The sequence below is a fragment of the Anabrus simplex genome, chromosome 12 (genome assembly GCF_040414725.1).
Source record: "Anabrus simplex isolate iqAnaSimp1 chromosome 12, ASM4041472v1, whole genome shotgun sequence".
Taxonomy (NCBI): Eukaryota; Metazoa; Arthropoda; class Insecta; order Orthoptera; family Tettigoniidae; genus Anabrus; species Anabrus simplex.
In genome coordinates, this window is record NC_090276.1 from 1700341 (window position 1) to 1722926 (window position 22586).

The 22586-nt window shown below is 38.0% G+C and overlaps 1 protein-coding gene across 1 annotated transcript in view; it reads left to right on the forward strand.

The window, feature by feature from the left end:
* The window catches only part of Hip14 (palmitoyltransferase Hip14), a 98599-nt gene that overhangs the window by 23555 nt on the left and 52458 nt on the right, over positions 1–22586 (forward strand). Inside the window, exons 7-9 of the mRNA XM_067156767.2 lie at positions 4723–4923; positions 9104–9265; positions 21998–22154. Coding sequence (XP_067012868.2) covers positions 4723–4923; positions 9104–9265; positions 21998–22154 — 520 coding nt within the window. The remainder of the gene's footprint in view (positions 1–4722; positions 4924–9103; positions 9266–21997; positions 22155–22586) is intronic.

Below are 22586 nucleotides of genomic sequence, written 5' to 3' on the forward strand. Positions count from 1 at the left end.
CGACAACAACCATCATAGACAGTTTGCTACGGTTATGGCATTACAATACTTCCTCGTCAGCAATGCTTGGTTGTTGAAACACTTTGTAATAAACTCTTGAATATCTCCATCATTACAGCTCGTACGGCAAAAAGGTGTCAGATATAAATGACTGAATGAAAATCATATTTTCTATAATTATTGGTATGTGCTAATAGCCGGGCTGAGTAGCAACTCAAATGGTAGAGCGCTGGCCTTCTTAGCCCAACTTGGCAGGTTCGATCCTGTCTCAGTCCGGTGGTGAAAGTGCTCAAATACATAGTTAGTGGGACGTAAAATCCAATAACATTAACATTATTATGAGCTAATAACTTATATTTTTGAATATATTTCGAAGCTCGTGAAGTAATACAGTATCCGTGATCCGATATACAGTAAATGCGAAGAAAGAGACAAAAATGTTGTGCTAGAAGAGACCTGTTACTGGATCTTGGATATTACAAAAGGGGACCTCACACATCCCAGTCATGATGAATGGTTAAAAAACATAGCCCAGTACGAAATTTCATTTGGTGTGTTTCACGGTAAGACTGTCTCGAGATGCAAAAACGTAATTAGAACTCTTATTTCTATTATTAAGTCAAAATTTCCAGTATTCCATGACAAAATAATTTGTCACTACGTAAGGACCAGGACATTTATTAGGATATGGCATTTTAATGCAAAGAGTAAGGAGCTAGCACTGAGAAAATATTCCAATAAGAAGGCTAAGCTTTGGGCTGGTTCATCAAGTAATTATGTCTCCTGACACGTACGTTTTAATAATTTAATATAATTCCATAAAGATGTCGATGTGATGTATATTTTCCTATGCCATTTGATATAAGTATTTACTTCATCAGGAAATAAATTATTTATTTTGAGTTGCATGGCAATATTTTATTTCTTATCGTATTATATGTCATGTATTTGATAGTTGATGTTCTACCTGCTCAGCATGTGACGAAATTTAACGCATTTTCACGTTTTTAAATCTATTGGAAGTGCCGTTACTTATCGAATCGGACTAAACCAGACTATTATTTGATGAAAGATTGAGAAGATATTTCACAGACACGAGAACTTATAGGCTTGCTGTAATGCGACTTTGTACCTTGCTCGCTGTCGTTCATATCGCGTGACGTCATAGCGCTCCAGCCAACGGAAGCTTCAACCGCCGGAGTAGCCTACCTTTTATTCTAGTTACCTTGATCCATACATTCTCTGAATGATCCCTTCTGATAGCGATCTGTACAATTATAAGCTGCACAAGTGTTCACCATCCTTGAATAATTTTCCACTCCACAAATAAGGCCTAACTTAACTCTCCTTTAATATTGCCCATCAATTTAAGTACTGGTAGGTCTACTGTAAAAGCTCTCACTTATTCACCGAAAACATTTGGCAATATATGTCACTTCATCACATAATACTACAACAGACTCACTAACCAATTGAGCTATGGTAACACAATTCAGTATGAAAGTACTCAGGGAAATGAAAACATTATCACGTGCTAACCATGCATGCAAAGCTGAAGTGCCCACAGCATGGGATGCACGAATGTGTTCAATATTCCTCAAAGCATCAGCATCCTCTGTGAGTCTAGATAAGTAATATTAAAGTCTCGGTAAATGTCCGACCTCAGGGAAACTTACAAAGTAATTGATAATGAAAGACACAGCCTACACCGACTGCTGTGCACACATAACAACTGAACACATTTTGCATTGTTATTGAACAATCTTCACTAACATGTTTTAAATTAAAAGAACAGTCCGCATAAACAGAAGTACATGAAACTGATAACCTTCAAAAAGACCATGTAGCTCACAGGCTTGTAATGAGCATTTTATAGACCTGGGCCTTGTAAAAAATTCTTATTTGTTTAACCATTCTTTTACTACAAAACAGCTGTGAAAAAGGAGAAATTAAGGCTTAGGCCTACAGTAGGTTACCTATAAGGAATTGTTCAGATAATGCTTAATAATTTGAAGCAATACATTGCCTTAAAACTAGATAAGTTTTATCAAGCTTTATCAACCATATTTTCAGGATTCTAGGCTCATGTTTTTTCCAGTTATTAGTACCGGTACACAGTTTGTAAGAAAAATATGCATGTTTTTTTTTTTTTTGAATAGTTGTTTATTTCTTAAGAATTATCCCTCAATAATGGGGAAAAGGCCAATAATAAGAAGCCTGCACATTCAAAACTTCGTATCCATACGCAGGGGGTGTCTCTTCCCGCATCGCGCTCACTTGTTTATCTTCCTGCTCGCCTTCTACGTGGCGTCATGTGATATGAGACAGCGCTCTCCCGTCCTGTTGTCACGTACTACCACTACAGTCTAAAATGCTCATAACTTCTGAACTATTCATGCAAATAATGTCCTGACAAGGTTATTGTAATCCTTATAAAATACTGGAGGAGGTCAAACAATTTATTTTGATGAGCAACTCGAGGATAATATCGAAATATTTATTTAATTTTAAGGAGTTATATTTTTTACCGCGGACTATAGCATAAAATCGCTTCTAGAGGGTGGTCGGTTGGAAATAGATATGTGCCATCGCAGACTTTTTTGTAGAGGTTTCTATGCTCTACATTTCGTACGCTTACACTCGGGGTCTATCGCTGATGGTTCACGCAGCGTAAGCCAAGAAAGCAAGTGACCGACCGACATTTTTGTCTCTTTCTACGTATTTACTGTATAATGCATCAGGGATTCATAATACTTTTATAGTGGTTCATTACGTGAACAGTGTTCTTGTTGTCAGTATCTGAAGTAGAACCACTGTACTGATTAAAATGCAGTCAACATATTATGGAAACATGTGTGGCGCTATAAATTGTCGGCACGTAAAAGAACTCCCGCGGGACGAAATTACGGCACCTCGAGTCTCAGAAAACCGTAAATGTTGTTAGTGAGACGTAACAGAAATAACATTATTATTATTTTGCATATTATAAAGACAGTAACGACAACAACCATCATAGACCGTTTGCTACGGTGGTGGCATTACAATACTTCCTCGTCAGCAATGCTTGGTTGTTGAAACACTTTGTAATAAACTCTTGAATATCTCCATCATTACAGCTCGTACGGCAGAAAGGTGTCAGATATAAATGACTGAATGAAAATCATATTTTCTATAATTATTGGTATGTGCTAATAGCCGGGCTGAGTAGCAACTCAAATGGTAGAGCGCTGGCCTTCTTAGCCCAACTTGGCAGATTCGATCCTGTCTCAGTCCGGTGGTGAAAGTGCTCAAATACATAGTTAGTGGGACGTAAAATCCAATAACATTAACATTATTATGAGCTAATAACTTATATTTTTGAATATATTTCAAAGCTCGTGAAGTAATACAGTATCCGTGATCCGATATACAGTAAATGCGAAGAAAGAGACAAAAATGTTGTGCTAGAAGAGACCTGTTACTGGATCTTGGATATTACAAAAGGGGACCTCACACATCCCAGTCATGATGAATGGTTAAAAAACATAGCCCAGTACGAAATTTCAAATGGTGTGTTTCACGGTAAGACTGTATCGAGATGCAAAAACGTAATTAGAACTCTTATTTCTATTATTAAGTCAAAATTTCCAGTATTCCATGACAAAATAATTTGTCACTACGTAAGGACCAGGACATTTATTAGGATATGGCATTTTAATGCAAAGAGTAAGGAGCTAGCACTGAGAAAATATTCCAATAAGAAGGCTAAGCTTTGGGCTGGTTCATCAAGTAATTATGTCTCCTGACACGTACGTTTTAATAATTTAATATAATTCCATAAAGATGTCGATGTGATGTATACTTTCCTATGCCATTTGATATAAGTATTTACTTCATCAGGAAATAAATTATTTATTTTGAGTTGCATGGCAATATTTTATTTCTTATCGTATTATATGTCATGTATTTGATAGTTGATGTTCTACCTGCTCAGCATGTGACGAAATTTAACGCATTTTCACGTTTTAAAATCTATTGGAAGTGCCGTTACTTATCGAATCGGACTAAACCAGACTATTATTTGATGAAAGATTGAGAAGATATTTCACAGACATGAGAACTTATAGGCTTGCTGTAATGCGACTTTGTACCTTGCTCGCTGTCGTTCATATCGCGTGACGTCATAGCGCTCCAGCCAACGGAAGCTTCAACCGCCGGAGTAGCCTACCTTTTATTCTAGTTACCTTGATCCATACATTCTCTGAATGATCCCTTCTGATAGCGATCTGTACAATTATAAGCTGCACAAGTGTTCACCATCCTTGAATAATTTTCCACTCCACAAATAAGGCCTAACTTAACTCTCCTTTAATATTGCCCATCAATTTAAGTACTGGTAGGTCTACTGTAAAAGCTCTCACTTATTCACCGAAAACATTTGGCAATATATGTCACTTCATCAGATAATACTACAACAGACTCACTAACCAATTGAGCTATGGTAACACAATTCAGTATGAAAGTACTCAGGGAAATGAAAACATTATCACGTGCTAACCATGCATGCAAAGCTGAAGTGCCCACAGCATGGCGATGCACGAATGTGTTCAATATTCCTCAAAGCATCAGCATCCTCTGTGAGTCTAGATAAGTAATATTAAAGTCTTTGCTATTTTCATGTGTATGCTGGTTAAAATTGTTTAGACATAGTTACTGAAATGTCTTGCGTACTTCTTGTTATAGAGACTGAGGTTTTGGTGTATGGTGTCGACGCCTTTTTTTGCCTTCTATGGGATTGGCATCATTCTACAGTCAGAGTTGAACTACCTGATGAAACTCGGCCTCTTGATGCTGGGTTACATTTCCCTATATTTTGGTGGGCGAGTGTTATTCGACGATCGTCTGATGAACCTTCTACCCATGTCTATCTACTTAGCAACAAAGGTGAGATATTTAAAATTTATTGCTTAGCCTTGTTCCTCCTTATTCTGCTTTAATCTCACCTTCTGACACCTCTTGGGTATAAATGCAGTGGAATTTTATTTGGGGGAATTCTGAAAAGGATTAAAAATTTGCTTTAATTTGTGTTTTAATTGCTAGATATGAATCCTACATAAAATATCAATGTGTTTTGAAACAGTGTGCCATAATATTTGGTCACTTTTGGAACAGCACGAGTCATTCTACAATCACTCTGCTCGACATTGTTAGAGGCATCTACTGTACTCTACTAAGCAATGACAGTAGGAGAAATGAGATTCATTATAACTGTGAATCAAAATACAGTACAATCTCTATTAATCAGAAACTTGTCTTTAATGGAAAATTACCTCAGTCTTCTGATTTAGGCATGAAATGTAATACAAATCACTTTGGATTAATTGGAAACTGTCAAACGTGGAAATGGAAGCCAAAATATGCCCTTAGACAGAAAATTTCCAATCTTAGTAGATTATTTAGCAATATTTTCGTGTACATTCTCGGTGGTCTGTGAAACAAGGGCGATATACAGTACGTTATCTCTCATTCGCGTTGCTTTGGGGATTTACTGTTGGATATTTCCTTCAGCCTGGACAATTCACTTTCGGTACAGTAATCTGCTCTATGATTAGCTGTCTACAGAAATCATGACCAGTTTCTCAGTAATTCTCACTACTTGAAAGAGAAGAAGAGGAGAAAGATTGAAGGCTTATCAAGATGTCAGAAGTTTAAGGGAGCCACACAAATTTGCTCTACGGATTTGGATATGTTCCTTGTAATTTGTGGGGGTCACAGTTTTAATGGAAAGTCTGGCAATCAAGATTAAGACCACTGCAGTTGAGGAAACACTGTTTGACTACTCAAGAATGTATAGTAATGTCTTCTTCTTCTTTCGGTGCCTATCCGTTTCGGATGTTGGCGATCATGATGGCTATTTTCGTCTTGTTTGTGGCAGAGCGGAACAGTTCAACTGATGACGTATTGCACCAGCCTCTAAGATTGTCAAGCCAAGATATTCTTCTTCTTCCAGGACCTCTTTTGCTGTTGATTTTCCCCTGGAGTAATGTACCAATAAGAAAACTTATCAATTTTATTATTCTGATAAAGTTTGACGTGTATTTGAGTGTCTACTCTATTGATAAGAAAAGTGATTGGATTACAGATCAGTTCAATGTATTCTGACAATCTTTTCTATGTTTTCAAGAGTCTAGTGTGAATAAATATAAAATGTGCACTATTTCCTAGTAAGCTGAAACCTGTCTTTATCAGAAAAATGACCTGGTCCCTTGTGATTCCATTTAAGACTTGTTTTATTGTACTAGGAAGAACAAAATCAGTAAATAGGCAGGTAGCAGTCATTGAGCAACACAGACTTGTGGGACATATTCAGCAAATGACTTGCCAGAACTTACTGTCCAAGGAAACTGGATAGAGCATAAAATCAGTTGTAGAAGATGCATGAAGAGAACGCTTGTACACCGCACCCGGGAAACTGGAGTCGGAAACAGTTGAGCTCTCTTTGGACTTACAACATGAATCCACTTGATGGTTAGTCCAATACCTCTGTCAGTCATTGTTATGAAGGTAGGAATATATATAGACTGGCCACTCTTGGAAGAAGGAGCAACTGATCGAGTGACTTGGTTATGCAGTTTGGATCCTGTAGCTACAAGCTTGCATTGAGGAGATTGTAGGTTCGAATCCCGCTGTCGGCAGCCCTGAAGATAGTTTTCCATTTTCACACCGGCAGGTTCTGGAGCTGTATCTTAATTAAGGCCACAGTCGCTGCCATTAGAGCTGGGAACTGTAGGAGCGGAGCAGTTGTTTTCGCTCTTCCTCCGGAGACCTCCGGTAGTCCTCTGATTGAATTTACTGGCGGAAAATTCAGATGCTTTAATGTGGGCAGTTTTGTAATAGTGTTCTTGGTGGAATTACAATTTAGGTTTCAGTACTAATTCCACAGATGCATGTCTTTTCCTGTGTTTGTTATGCAAATGCTGCAGTCGTTTCAAGATTGCTGCATTGTTTGTTACGCTATGAATAACAGATTTTGATCTGCTGAAATTCAGTATGCAATAGGTGCAGGTGGATAGAAGTAGATTAAATATTGCCATATATTATCCCCTTGCAAATGCATTTACAATATTATTAATAGTAAACATGTTTAAGTAATAATTATATTCCATTGCATGTGAACATGTATTATATACGATGCTCTTACATGATTTATACTCGTAACTCATTTATTACTGAAGAGAAAGAACTGATTGGAATTTTTTATATGCTGTACCAGGCTGAGTAGTTCAGACGGTAGAGTACTGGCCTTCTGAGCTCCAGTTTGCTGTTTCAATTCCGACTGATCGGTGGTATTTGAAGGTATTCAAATGCAACACAGTCTCATGTCGGCAGGTTTACCGGCACATTAAAGAACTCCTGTGGGACAAAATGCTGGCACCTCGACGTCGCAGAAAACCACAGAAGTGGTTAGTGAGGTGTACAACAACAACAACAATAATAATAATAATCTTTCTTTCCGTTTACTCTCCAGGGTTGGTTTTACCCTCGGACTCTGTGAGGGATCCAACCTCCACTGCCTCAAGGGCAGTGTCCTGGAACGTGAGACTTTGGGTCGGGGTTTTTTTAATTTTTATTTTTACAATTTGTTCTACGTCGCACCGACACAGATAGGTCTTAGGGTGACGATGGGATAGGAAAGGTCTGGGAGTGGGAAGGAAGCCTTAATTAAGTTACAGCCCCAGCATTTGCCTGGTGTGAAAATGGGCTGCTGACAGTGGGGCTCGAGCCCACTATCTCCCGGATGCAAGCTTAGAGCTGTGTGCCCCTAATCGCACGGTTAACTCACCCGGTGGTTGGGGAGGAGGACCGGTACCTCTCCCAGGGGGCCTCACTTGTTATGCTGAACAGGGGCCTTGTAGGGGGATGGGACGATAGGAAGGGATCGACTGAGAAGAAGGATGGAAGCTGCCGTGGCCTTACGTTAGGTACCATCCTGGCATTTGCCTGGAGGAGAAGTGGGGAACCACGGAAAATCACTTCGAGGATGGCCGAGGAGGGAATCAAAGCCCGTTCTACTCGGTTGACGTCCCGAGGCCGAGCGGACCCGGTCAGAGCCGCGAATTGAACCCGGTAATCACAGCAACCACTACACCACAGACGTGGACAAACACTAACGATAAACGAGAATGTATATACAGTATATTCTCCTTGAATCATACTTATAAAGAAGTAGTACATCCGTTGCGCACCACTACTGGAACTGCAAGCGAGCACACATTCAGTACTGGTCCTCCGCTCACCCACCGGATGGAGCGCTGCACTCGCACTACTAGGAACAACACTGTTCCCATCCTTGCAGACCTTGTTGTGTTGGTGCAAGTCCCAGTTCTTGTCGGGGTTGAATGTAGAACTCTCTGTGGCAGTGTATGTTTCTATATACATTTATCACATAACTCAAAGTTCTGCTTACTCAAGTTTGAATGTTCAGCCACTGAATAAAGCAAGTGGAAGGATTTCAGAAAACAGGATTGCCTGGGCATCACATTTGAACTGATGACGAAATGGTAACTAAAAGCACGAAGGGAAGAGTGTGTATTGCTTCAGACTGCACTGGAGCAACAAGACAGTACAGAATTTTCAGAAGAAAATGAATTGTAGAGGAGTGCAAAAAAAAGTCACAGGTTTTTTAAAGCAGCTTAAAAGACACCAGGTAAGTTAATTTAGTCATGTTCTGCTGGTAATTTATGTGAATAATTAGTATGTATTGTTGCATTGACTACATTTTGGTTTTAGAGAGGGTTTCATGCACTGCATTTTAAGGTTATACGGTATGTATTTTATGTAATTTAAAGTCCATTAAAATTAATAATATGGATTATCCGTTTCCTTAATTTTTCAGTCATTAACTGTCCATAGCTTCTCGGGCATTAGAACAGATAATCAAGGTTTTACTGTACACTAATTCTTTATACTGTGGCGTTACTGGTTTTGATAGACAACAATGTTGTTAATGCTCTATATGAGCACAGGAAGTACTGTCTGGAAATTAAATTACCAGACCTCACGTTGTGTACTTTGTTGTTTATATCCGAGTTGGATGTTTAAGAATACATCTTGTGAATTACAGTTCTGGATGTATGTAACATGGTTCGTGTGGATCGCTCCCCGTGTTGACATCTGGGTCACTGTATCGTTTGTGGCCTGTTCGTTAATTCTTTGTTACAACTTCGTTCGCTCCTGGCGAGGAGATCCGGGTGTCCTTACCAGCACGCAAGAGGAGAAATACAGGGTAAGTCTCGACTCTTCTTCTCTCAAATTTCACTCAATTTTGACTGCTTTAATTTGTGTTCCAGTCTAGCCCTGATGTATTTACTTTCCTGCCAACTTTCATGATTTGTCTTTAAAAATGTCTTTATGGCTTTATGAATTTCTGTTGGACATCATGCCATAATGTAGTCATACAAATGGCCAATAGATGGTGATCATACCTCGATGGGAGACTTAACAATATTTCGCTATGTTTGCTTACCACTCTTGTTCTTTTCGTCCAATTTCTCATAAGTTGAAGGAGCAGTTGTTCTTTGTGTTATGTGCTACGTAATTCATAAAGTGTAAGTCTGAAATATGTGCTGTTGTGGGTATCTTAATAATATGGATGTATGACTTTGTTGAAGTTATACAGATGTGATATCCATGTGTAAGTCAGGTATTATGCTTGTGACTTATGCAATGTTATATCAGTTTGGTTTTACTTTGCCTCATTTGGTACCCTGGCTTTTTTTTTTTCGCTGATGTGGAGAAGTTTTACAAATTTTCATTCCACACAGTTGGCAAGAATGGTATTATTCTGCACCATTCCTTTAAAAATTTGTATTTGTCTTCCTTTGTGCTCCAGTTGCCTTCTACCTTTAACTTCCATACTATGGCTTTGGAAACAACTGTCTAATATTTAGATACAGCACAGCTGTGGAGGAACTGAAGAAGAACAAGATGGATTTTAATCCAGTAGAAGAATAACAGAGCGCTGTTAATAGAACAGCTTTGCTGGGAGAAAGGGAAGGACCTAATTGTAGTATTCTTAGACCTAGACAAGACATACAGAAGTGCCTCAGAGAACTGGGAGAGCCTGAATATTTCATCTCATAGACAAGGTCCTAGAAAGAAGGACAGTGGGAAGACCTATGAAGAGATGGCTACACCAACTGAGAGAAGATGAGGGAATTGGGAGCCAGTGGTGAGAGAGGAGACATTTCTGGACAGGTGATGGCGAAGACACGTTCTACACCATCCTACCCAGCACGTTGGAGGAACCGAAACATGACAGCAACTCAGCGTGGTTAGAGGGTGTACTGGATAGGAGAGACTAGGGCAGATGCGGACATCAGCTACATTCACTTATGCTTAGGTACAAAAAGACAAAAGTATACACTTATAACCATAACAAATAAAAATACTGTATAATCCCGAATACCACCCGCATTTTTTCCCCCCCGAAATATTTGTTTTAAATCTTGGGTGCGGGTCGTATTCAAGCCGTTTATTCTCATAAATATTTACTACATTTACATGGAGTATTGAAATAGATTTGAATACGGTTATCGTACTCAGTATACCACATGTAAACGGGCATTCAGGTCTTATTGTGTTTTAGTTGCGTTCTAGAAAACAAGATCGATTTTTATCAATACGGTTACAATGCCATGTAAACGTGAAATGTAAGATAATGAAATACGGTCAATCAAAGAATATGGGTAAATATGCGGTAAATATGAAAGCCGCTGTTGCGGATGCTCGACCGTCATTTGTTTCACAAGTGTTCCTGGCATGCTGGGTGCGCGAATAGCTGATCTTGCGGGATATTGTACTTTGCGAGAGTCGAGACTGTTGGGAACGGAAGCCCACCTCGCTCACATTCGAGTTCCGTATTTGTCCCGTGAAAGTGCTGTCTCGATAGTAAGCGATGGATTCAAAACAGCATCTGCGGTCATTTACTGTGCGTGAGAAACTTAAAGTTGTGAGTGAAGCTGAAATGTATGGAAATTGTGCCATTGGCAGAAATTGCAATATTGATGAATCGTGCATTAGTAATTGGTGGAAGAAGGAAAAACTTCTAAAATGTAACGGCTATCACACAGCGTTCTGTGGGCGGAGTGTAGTGCTTCCGGAAATTGAAGAATGACTCCACAAATTTTTGATAGAAAAATGTGAGTTAGGATATGGTGTTTCTAGTGAACTGTGTTAATTGAAAGCATTAGAGATCTCAAAAGAACTCAAAACGCAGGGTTTTTCTGCAAGCCGCGGATAGATCTGAAACTTTTGTCGGAGAAAGGGATTGCCGATTTGGAGACGTATGTCTATTTCACGTCTCCCTGGGGTGTACGAAGAAAAATTAACGGCCTTTCAGCGTCCCATTGTTCATTTGAGGAAGCAAAATTCTTATTTGCTGTTGCAAATTGGGAATGCTGACCGGACACCCGTCTATTTTGAAATGCCTTTGGAAAATACAGTGGATACGAAGGGTTCTAAAAGTATAACCACCAGAACTGGTGGTAACGAAAAGCAATGGTGCGTATTAGTGGATAGAACCAAACTCCCTTCATATGTGGCTGAAAAGGACAACACTTCCGTCCAGTGTTATTGTTAGAATTATAAGTTAAAAACTTGTTAGAAGACATGAGTCCGGCGGGATGGAGAGTGCGTTAGTTGAGGACTGGCAACGTAGCCCGGGAGCTTCGTTACAAAAACTAAACACGCTTGTGTTGGACAGTTACCGAGGAGATACAACTGACGCTGTAAAAGATATGATGAGGAAAGGAAAAACCGATCTTGCGATAATTGCCGGATTGCTGGATGAAGACCACATGGGCGCGTATTTCCATCGATCTAGTGTCCAAAAGCTTTAAAAAATGTGGAACTTCAAAATCAGTGGACGGTATTGAGTGTGACTATTTGTGGAAAGATGCCGCCTTCAGATGATGACGGTGAATTGTGAATGATTTGAGTATTGGACCGATTTTATTTACGATTTTTGTGATGATTTTATTAATTGTAAGCTGTTTGAATTTATATTTGTGGTATATTTGAAGAAAATTAAATAGGTATGTAAGTTATTTTATTTTTTTCTGTATTTTGCCGTCTCAAATTTAGGGTGCTGGTCTTATTTGGTGGCGGGTGGTGTTTGGGATTATACGGTAAATACTTGAGAATTTTGAACAATTCCTAACGCTAAATGCAAGTTTTGCCGTAAAGTGAATTACGTTCAATCAAATATAAAATTGCATTGTTCTATGCAATAATTTTCGGGACTTTAAAATTTCTTCCGTTAAATGCGGGTTTATGCAAACTCAGGGTTGTACTGCATTTAGTTTCGTCCAAAGTTATTTCACTGCACTTCAAGACAAATAAAGCACAGCCATCTCACCTCAACCCAACGTTTGTTGCTACAGAAGCTGCTCTAAAAAGCCAACAATGGCCTTGACATTCATAAATCGGCTCACTTGTTTATTCAGTGTAAACAATATTGTAGGCAAGTGCTCTATGGCATTGTGTGCAGCTCTGTTTGCACCAAGGAAGAACAGCAAAGTGTTTACCGGTGGAGAGGACGGGCTTCCATCTGCAGCCAACATTGAACAAGTGCGTGATATGATCGTGAATTACAAAGTGACTTGGCAAACCATGTGAAATCATGCATAACAAGCTTCGCTTTCACCAAGTGTGTTCGAGATGGGTTCCAATACAACTCGGTGAAGAGCAGAAGTGCAATCGTGTACATACTGGACCATCATGCTAACGTGGGTTCACCACTTCGAACCAGAGAGCAAACGTCAGAGCATGGAATGGAAGCATCCCGGATCCCCAGTCAACCATCTGCAGGAATAGTGATCCTCACAGTGTTTCGGGACTCTGAAGGGCCAATCCTGGGTGAAGCAAGTAAACAGTGACATGCTAGTAAACAAGCTGAAACCTGCAATTCGCAACAAATGCAGAGGTTGATTGTCGGAAGGAGTTCTTTTGTTGCATGACATACCGCCGCCCACACCGCTCGAACACTTCAGATGTTGCGTTTCGAGCATCCTGCGTGCAGTCCCGATCTCCCTCCATCGGATTACCATCTGTTTTGTTTGGTCCACGTAAAAATGCTGTAAGAGACCATCTATTCAGCTTCGATCAAGGGGTGAAGGGTGGCTTCCTGCACAACCATAAACCTTTTTTGCAGGGGGAATCAGAAAACTTGTGAAATGGTAGACCATGTGCATTGAAGAGCAGGGTTACTGTTGAAAAGTATGATTTATTACAAAAAGAGTGCACACTTTTTGTTGATAAAACTTGATTGCAATTAATTATTGAGTTGCCCTCATATGTGCATGGTTAAAAATGATTTGATAGAATCTGAGGATCTTCTTGTAGAAGGAAACATGTCATTCTACTTGTAATGGTCCATGATATAGGGCTAGATGTTGATTCTAATAGGGATCCTGAAAATATTTGTCCCGAATGAGTAAATTAATAATACCAATATAAATGGTCCGTTATTTACCAACTGATGAGTCCAACTTGGCACACTGGGGCGAAACACTGGCAACCAGGAATGAGTTAGCTGGAAAAATTTATAATGTCCAATAACGGACCATTTATATTGGTATTATAATGGTCCATTTTTTAAAGGGATGTTTTAGTGTTACTTTTGTGTCTCCAACAGACTAAAAAACTATATGTTGTATGAACAGACTGTCAGAACATATCTATTTAAGTAAAATTTACGATTCCATCTATTCAATACATTATACTTTTGCAGTGCTGTTTTCACATTACAGTTTAATATTTATTTGGTACCAGTTTCGACCTTGTTCGGGGTTATCTTCAGCCATAAACATTCAGTTATACAGTTCAGTCGAAAGGTCCGAAAACAATACATTTTTAACGTGACATTTTAATTAAAATAGAAAAATATGACTGTCAAGCTTGAAAGTTAGATGATGATGACCCACAAAGATGATAAAAGCTGCAAGATACCCGAGCTTCGCTACTGTATTATACTGAAATTTATAATTGATTGCGTAACGTTTTATATACAATCCGCCGAAATTCGCTATCTGACTCGTTTTCTGAGAGAATCCAGAAAAATTCGCGATCTGACACGTTTTCTGAAAGATTACGGCAAATTTCCTCCCATTTTTTTCAAACTTTCTTTTCCAGCAATCGATTTCGTTCTTCCCATGCTAGGTCCAGGCATTCCATCCGCTCAGTTGGGTCCCTAAATCTTTGCCATCTTTTCCTTTAAGCATTTTTAATATGGATCAAATCCTTGAGGAGATCCAGCGTGGTGGCTTGTCGGTACTGAATCCGCGGCCGGACTGCATTCATTGTCATTACCCGTTCAGGACACTTTTCCAGCGTGGTCCGCACATTTTGACGACGGTCCAAAACATTATTAGGCCTATTATTATTATTATTATTATTATTATTATTATTATTATTATTATTATTATTATTATTATTATTATTATTATTCTGGAGCCCACAGCAGGATGAAAGACTGCTACTTGGTGGTAAATTACATCTGTTGCTATTATCCTTGCTGACATTGTGACCACCACCATTGTCGCGCGTAGGCAAGTGTGCAGGATTTCTGGCGATACCAATGCATACTTCCGTGCATGATTGACCTTACTATAGAGGTGAACAATTGCACGGTAAATCTCATTTCTATTGTTTATTTCAAATGTGTTTAAATTTTTACTTATATGCCAGAAGAATCTACTGTAATCTAAGAACGTTCTCCAAAGTAAAAGATGGCTCTTGAAAACGAACCCAGGAAAGATTAAAAATGATCGGTATATGATCAGAATAAGTACACTGCAAATCCACAGTCCGTTTCCAGTCATTCCACCGGGTGAGGAATGGAATGAATAAAGCCTCCATCTAGTGGCAAGGATAGGAATTGTGCCCGCTGCCGAAGCCTGTCGCACTCCCCTAGGGCAATGATTAATGAATGACAAATGAAATGAAATGATATTGGAGAGTGTTGCTGGAATAAGTAATGAGAGGAAAAACCGGGGTAGCCAGAGAAAAACCTGCCCCGCCTCCGCTTTGTCCAGCAAAAATCTCAAATGGAGTGACCGGGATTTGAACCACGGAACCCAGCATTGAGAGGCCGGCGCACTGCCGCCTGAGCCACGGAGGCTCCTAATAAGTACATTATTAACAGTAAAATCAATTGGTCTACTTTTTCACCCCACCGCTGTTAAGTTGATTACTCCCCGCCCTTCCCCCCCACCCAAAAAAAGAAGGCGTGTTACTTTATGTTTAAAGGAGATTCCAAATACCAATGTTCACGTCTGTTACCTTCAGTTTGGAGATATAAGTATCCCCATAGACATAATTCACTTTGTCACTTCCTTTCACATGCCCCCAGCCCCTTTAAGTGAATACTCCCGAATAAAATACTTGTTTCTTTAATAGTACAGGATCTTCTAAATACCAATTATCACGACTCTAACATCTTCAGTTTTTGAGATATGTGTCCTCATGAAAGGAATTCAACTCCTTTTCACTCCCCCCCACCCAAACGTGTTTGTATTTGTTTATAAAGGAGATCCAAATACCAATTTTCACGTCTGTAAAATCTTCAGTTTTGAGATATCAGTATCCTAATTAAAAGAATTAACCCCATTTTCAGTCAATTTCGGACCCCACCCCCACCCAAGTGCTTTTTCCGAAAATTAAAAATACACAGTTTTTTTATTTTTAATAGAGATAAAAAATACCATTTTTTACTTCTGTAACATGTTAAGTGTTTGAGATATACTGTAGAAATTCTCATTTTAAAATTTTACCCACTTTTTAGTTCTCCTTAAGTGAAGTTTCCAAAAACAAATGACCTATGTTTATTTACTTTTACAGGAGATTCCAATTACCAATTTAGAAGTCTGTAACATTTTACGTTTCTGAGATATACTGTAGATATAGTCTTTCTAAAAATTCACCCCAATTTGTCACTCCTGTTTAACCCCCATTAATTGGGTTTTCCAAAAACCAAAAAATATGTGTTTCTTTATTTTTAAAGGAGATCCCAAATACAACTTTCAGGTCTGTAATATCTTCATTTTCTGAAATATAAGTAGCCTCATTAAAGGCATTCAACCCATTTTTCCCCCTTGTTCACCCCTCCTATTGGGATTTTCTGTTAACATATAATACGTATTTCTTTATTTTTAAACGAGATTCTAAATGCCAATTTTTACATCTGTAAACTTTTAAAGTGTTGAAATATAGATACACTCATTTTAAAGATTCACCCCCCCCCCCCCACTATTTGGATTTTGCAAAAAAAAAAAAAAAAAAAAAAAAAATTTAAACGAGATCCCAAATACCAATTTTCAGGTCTGTAATATCTTCAGTTTCTGAGATATAAATATCCTCATTAAAGGCATTCAACCACTTGACACCCCGTGAAAACCCATCCTATTGGGATTTTTCGAAAACAGAAAAAATACAGGTTTCTTTATTTTTAAAGAAGATTCTAAAAACTAATTTTTACATGTGTAAAGTTTTGAGATATAGATACACCCATTTTAAAAATCACCCCCCGTTTTCACGCCTCATGATTAGGATTTTACAAAAACAAAAAAAAAATGTTTATTTTTAAGAGAGATCTCAAATACGAATTTTCAGGTCTGTAATATATTCAGATTTTAAAATATAAGTAGCCAAATTAGAGGCCTTCAACCCCTTTTTTCATCCCTTTTCATCCCTCCTATTGGGATTTTCCAAAAACAAAAACATACGTGATTCTTTATTTCTAAAGGAGATTCTAAATACCAACTTTTACATCTGTAAACTTTTATTTTGAGATATAGATACACTCATTTTAACCCATTCCAGTCTGGGCCTTAATGTCCCTAACAAACGTTCTGGACTGGACATTTTTAAGGATATTTAAAACATTATATCTCTGTACCTGTAGTAGATATTGGCATGATTCTTTTTTCTTTGTGCTTGTTTGAGAATCTAATTTTCAAAAGCGCTCTTTTTATCAACTATCACTTGAGATTTTAAAATTGTTTATATATTATACCATGTTTTGCGAATGGAAGAAAAGTCTGACGGATAACTAAGCAAGTACAGTTTTCTGAAATACAGTTATATTTACCCTATTTCGCTAATATAAAATGTGCATTGCAATTACAAAACAATAACAATAATGAGTATGATATAAAAACAATTTTTCAATAATAATAATAATAATAGTAATAATTACCATAACGAAAATGATAGTTCTTACGAAATTTTATTTTAATTGATAAATTTTGTTAAAACTTACTCAAATGTAAAATTATTGTTCCATTTACCACAAAATACTTCTGAGAAGGAGAAAATAAGTCTTCTAAACAGACAACTTTACGAATATGTAGACAATCTTACGTAATCACGCAAATATGAAATACGCGGGAACATGCGCTAGGCCGTAAAACGATCACCAATTATAATGAAATGCAAGAAGTTGTTTCGAATTCATCTGTCAATAATATGTTCATTTGCGCATAAACTTATATCATAAAATATCGAAAATATCACTTTCGTCAAGCACATGTTCGCTGCGAGAAACCATGTCTTAGAGCTCACTGAGTGACATCTACTGATGCATCCAGTTCAAAAATATCGTAAATTATGTGACTTTGACATATAATACTGCCATCTGCTTAAATACTCTCGTAACTAATACATTAAGAAACACGATGTAACCACCAGAATGCGTGCATAGCTCGTTCTCGATTTTTAGCGAATTGTCAAACCTTACTACGGGCTATGCTCGCAGCGCATCCTAAACGTAATTTCGGCCTCTGCGAGCTATGCTTGCAGTTAGACCGGAAAGAGTTAAAAATTCACCCCCCTTTTAACCGCCTTAGCGACGGAATATCGAAAAATCCTCCCTTAGCAAGCACCTACATATTAATGTGTATGTATCCCCAATATTTCATTTCATTATGTCTAGTAGTTTTGGCTCGGCGATGTTGAATCAGTCAGTCAGTCAGTCAGGACATGTTCTTTTTTATATATATATATATATACTAGCAAGATACCCGTGCTTCGCTATGGTATTGTACTGAAATTTATAATTGAATGCTTATTGTTTTAGATATACAATCCGCCGAAATTCGCGATCTGACTCGTTTTCTGCGAGAATCCGCCAAAATTCACGATCTGACTGGTTTTCTAATAGATTACGGCAAGTTTCCTCCCATTTTTCAATCTTTCTTTCCAGCAATCGATTTTGTACTTCCCGGGCTAGGTCCAAGTATTCCATCCGGTCAGTTGGGTCCCTAAATCTTTGCCATCTTTTCCTATAAGCATTTTTAATATGGATCAAATCCTTCAGGTGATCCGGCGTGGTGTCATCTTGGGTGCTTTGGCGGTACTGAACCCGCGGCCGGACTGCATTCTTAGTCATTACCCGTCCAGGGCCCATTTCCAGCGCGGTCCGCACAGTTGACGACGGTCCAGAACATTATTATTATTATTATTATTATTATTATTATTATTATTATTATTATTATTATTATTATTATTATTATTAGATGTTCTGGACCACAGAGCAAGATGCAAGACCGTTACTTGGCGGTAAATTACATCTGCTGCCATTATCATTGTTGACAATGTGACCAGCACCACTGTCGCGCATAGGCAAGTGTGCGGGATTTCTGGCGATACGAATGACATTATTATAGACCTTATTATAGAGGTGAACAATTTGATGGTCAATCACATTCCTATTGTTTATTTCAAATGTGTTTAAATTTTTATTTATATGCCAGGAGAATCTATTGTAATCTGAGAACGTTCTCCAAAGGAAAAGATGGCTGTTGAAAACGAACCCAGGAAAGATTAAGAATGATCGGTTTATGATCAGAATAAGTACATCGAAAATCTACAGCCTGCTTCCAGTTAGTCGACAGGGTCAGGAATGGAATGAATAAAGCCCCGTCCAGCGGCAACATTAGGAACTGTGCCGGCTGCCGAAGCACTCCTCTGGGGCAATGATCGATGAATGACAAATGAAATTAAATATTGGACAGTGTTGCTGGAATGAATGATGACACGGAAAACCGGAGTATCCAAAGAAAACCCTGTCCCGCCTCCGTTTTATCCAGCACGAATATCACATGGAGTGACTGGGATTTGAACCACGAACCCAGTTGTGAGAGGCCGCCTGAGCAACGGAGGCTCCTTATATGTACATTATGATCAGTAAAATCAATTGGTCTCACCTCCTTTTACACCCCACCGCCATTAAGTTTATTTACCCCCCCCCCCCCCAAAAAAAATTAAAATTAGTGTTTCTTTATGTTTAAAGGAGATTCCAAACACCAATGCTCGCGTCTATTACCTTTAGTTTTGAGATATAAGTATCCCCATAAAAATAATTCACTTTTCTTTTCACTTCCTTTCACACTCCTCCTCCCCCCCCCCCCCCAATGTGAATTTTCCGGCAAAAATACTTGTTTTTTTTTTTTAATAGTAAAGGATCTTCTAAATACCAATCATCACGACTCTAACTTCTTCAATTTTTGATTTATGTGTCCTCATGAAAGGAATTCAACTCCTTTTCACTCCCGCCCCCAAGATGGTTTCCCGCAAAACGCGTTTTGCTTTGTTTTTAAAGGAGATCCAAATACCAATTTTCACGTCTGTAACAACTTAGGTTTTTATTAGATATATGTATTCTCCTACAGTTAAGTCAATTTATTTTCAATTCTTTCACCTCCCCCCCCCCCATCCCTTTTTTGGATTTTCCGAGAATACATGTTTCTTTACATTTAAAGCAGATTCCAAATATCAAATTTCACGTCTGTAACATCTTCATTTTTGAGATATCAGTAGCCTAATTAAAAGAAATCAACACCACTTTCAGTCTCTTTTACACCCCGCCTCCACCCAACTGGTATTTCCGAAAACTAAAAATACACGTTTCTTTATTTTTAATAGAGATAAAAAATACCATTTTTCACTTCTGTAACATGTTAAGCTTTTTGGGATATACTGTAGAAATTCTCACTTTAAAATTTCACCCCTTTTTATTTCCCCTTAAGTGGAGTTTCACAAAACAAATCATCTATGTTTCTTTACGTTTACAGCAAATTCCAAATACCCACTTTTTACGTCTGTAACAGTTTACATTTCTCAGATATTCTGTAGATATTGTCTGTCGAAAAATTCACCCCAATTTGTCACTCCTGTTTAACCGCCATTAATTGGATTTTCCAAAAAACAAATAATACGTTTTTCTTTATTTGTAAAGGAGATCCCGTGTACAAATTTTCAGTTCTGTAATATCTTCAGTTTCTGAGATATATGTATCCTCATTAAATGCATTCAACCCATTATTCACCCTTTTACACGCCTCCTATTTGGATTTACAGAAAACAAAAAATATGTGTTCCTTTATTTTTAAAGGAGATTCTAAATACCAATTCTTACATATGTAAACTTTTAAAGTTTTGAGATATAGACACACTCATTTTAAAATTTCACCCCCCTTTTCACCTCCTTAGCGACGGAATATCCAAAAATCCTCTCTTAGCGAGCACCTACATCTTAATATGAATATATCCCCAAAATATCATTTCTTTATGTCCAGTAGTTTTGGCTCGGTGATGATGAATCAGTCAGTCATTCAGGACATGTTATTTTATATATATAGATAGATAGATGACCACATGTATTTTAGTATTACGGCAAACTGAATGCCGTTATAGAGTGGCTATAGTTGACTCCAGATACTAAAGTTCTTAATTATGTATCTTTCACATAAGTTCTGAAGGTGATTGACCTTGTGTAGCGCTGAACGATATGAATTAAGTAGACACAAATATGATAAAAGTTTGTAAAATAAATATAAGTGCTTCAGAACATATTGTTGGAGAGGTGCTAATATATTTCTGGGTACTAACTACTGGTCTTAAAATACGTATCTTTCACATAAGTTCTGGTGCTTGTATGACCTTGCTTAACGCTGACAAGTTATACACATGACGTAAATAAACACAAATGCTTCAGAATATGGCGTTTATATGCCGCTAGAGTACAACTAATATATTTCTAGACTAATTCTTTTGAAAATACGTGCCTTTAACATAAGTTCTAACGGTTGTATGGCCTTGTTGACACTAATGTAAAGGAAATAAATCATACACATAATGTGAGCAAATTAAAAAGATATCATTGGATGAACTTCAAGTAGATATCTGAGATACTGAAGGCAAGCGCTGTGCGTGAAGGTTGAATAAATATTTGTAAGAAAGCCACGCTCTTCACACCGCTGCGCAAGGTCCAATTGTTCAATCAATCGCTACTTTGCTTCGTAATGAACTGAGAAATCTTCACCAACCTCATCTTATATATATATATATATATATATATATATACTTTTATCATCTTTGTATCTCATCATCATCTATCTTTTAAGCTTAACAGTCATATTTTTCTATTTTAATTAAAATGTAATGTTAAAAATGTATTTGTTTTTGGACCTTTCGACTGAATTGTATAATTGCATGTTTATGGCTGAAGATGACCCTGAACAGGGTCGAAACTGGTACCAAATAAATATTAAACTGTAATGTAAAAACAGCACTGCAAAAGTATAATGTATTGAATAGGTGGAATCGTAAATTTTACTTAAATAAATATATATGTAATCTCAGTTCAATACAGACCAATTGAAATGAAGTTTCTAACCCTTGCAGACTGTCATAAGAAAAAAGCAGTTGCAAATTTGTTGATTTGAGATCTAGTCTTTTCTGCTCCATCATCTCTAGCCAGGTTGGGACGTTTTCTCATCTTCCTGATGTCCTTGCTTCTCGTCTTTCCTATCCCATTGGCCTGGATGTTGCTCTCCTATCATGTGCTCCTTACATTCCTTTATCTGGTACAAAATCTGATAATTTGAGTCATTCTACTCTAACCTGTATGTGCTAGGAGCTCTGCATTCTTTTAACAAATATTTCTTCTTCCTCTTCAGACAATCATCGAACTTGCTGAACGAGGTGGGTTCGAACCCCAGGGATTTTGCAGTTCGTGTCTAGTGAGGCGACCTGTGAGATCCAAGCACTGTTCCGTATGCAATCGCTGCATCGCTCGATTCGACCATCACTGCCCGTGGGTTGGTAACTGTGTAGGTGAGTCTATCTTTAACAACGTCCTTTCAGTTTTCTCCTGTTTTTAATAGTGTAGTTGCTCTCTGAGTTATTCTCAACATTTTTCTGTGTACAGCCAGATTATTCTCTAGTAACGTCAATATAGAAGGAGAAACAGACACCGCCAAAGTTGGGGAAGTTGTAATGGAAATGATAAGTGCTGCACCAGAGTAGAAAAAGGTACTAAAATATTCAAACAGTAATAAGTGCACACGATCACACTAGCGACCGCATTGCACAGTTGTTTTCCCTATGTCTCGCTCCTAAAGTGGATGTTTTACAGCAAACTATTATATAAAAGTTCTTCTTGAGGGCTACATTTGACATTGCCGCTTAAGTGCGGCCAGTATCCAGTAATCGGGAGATAGTGGGTTCGAGCCCCACTGTTGGCAGCCCTGAAGATGGTTTTCTGTG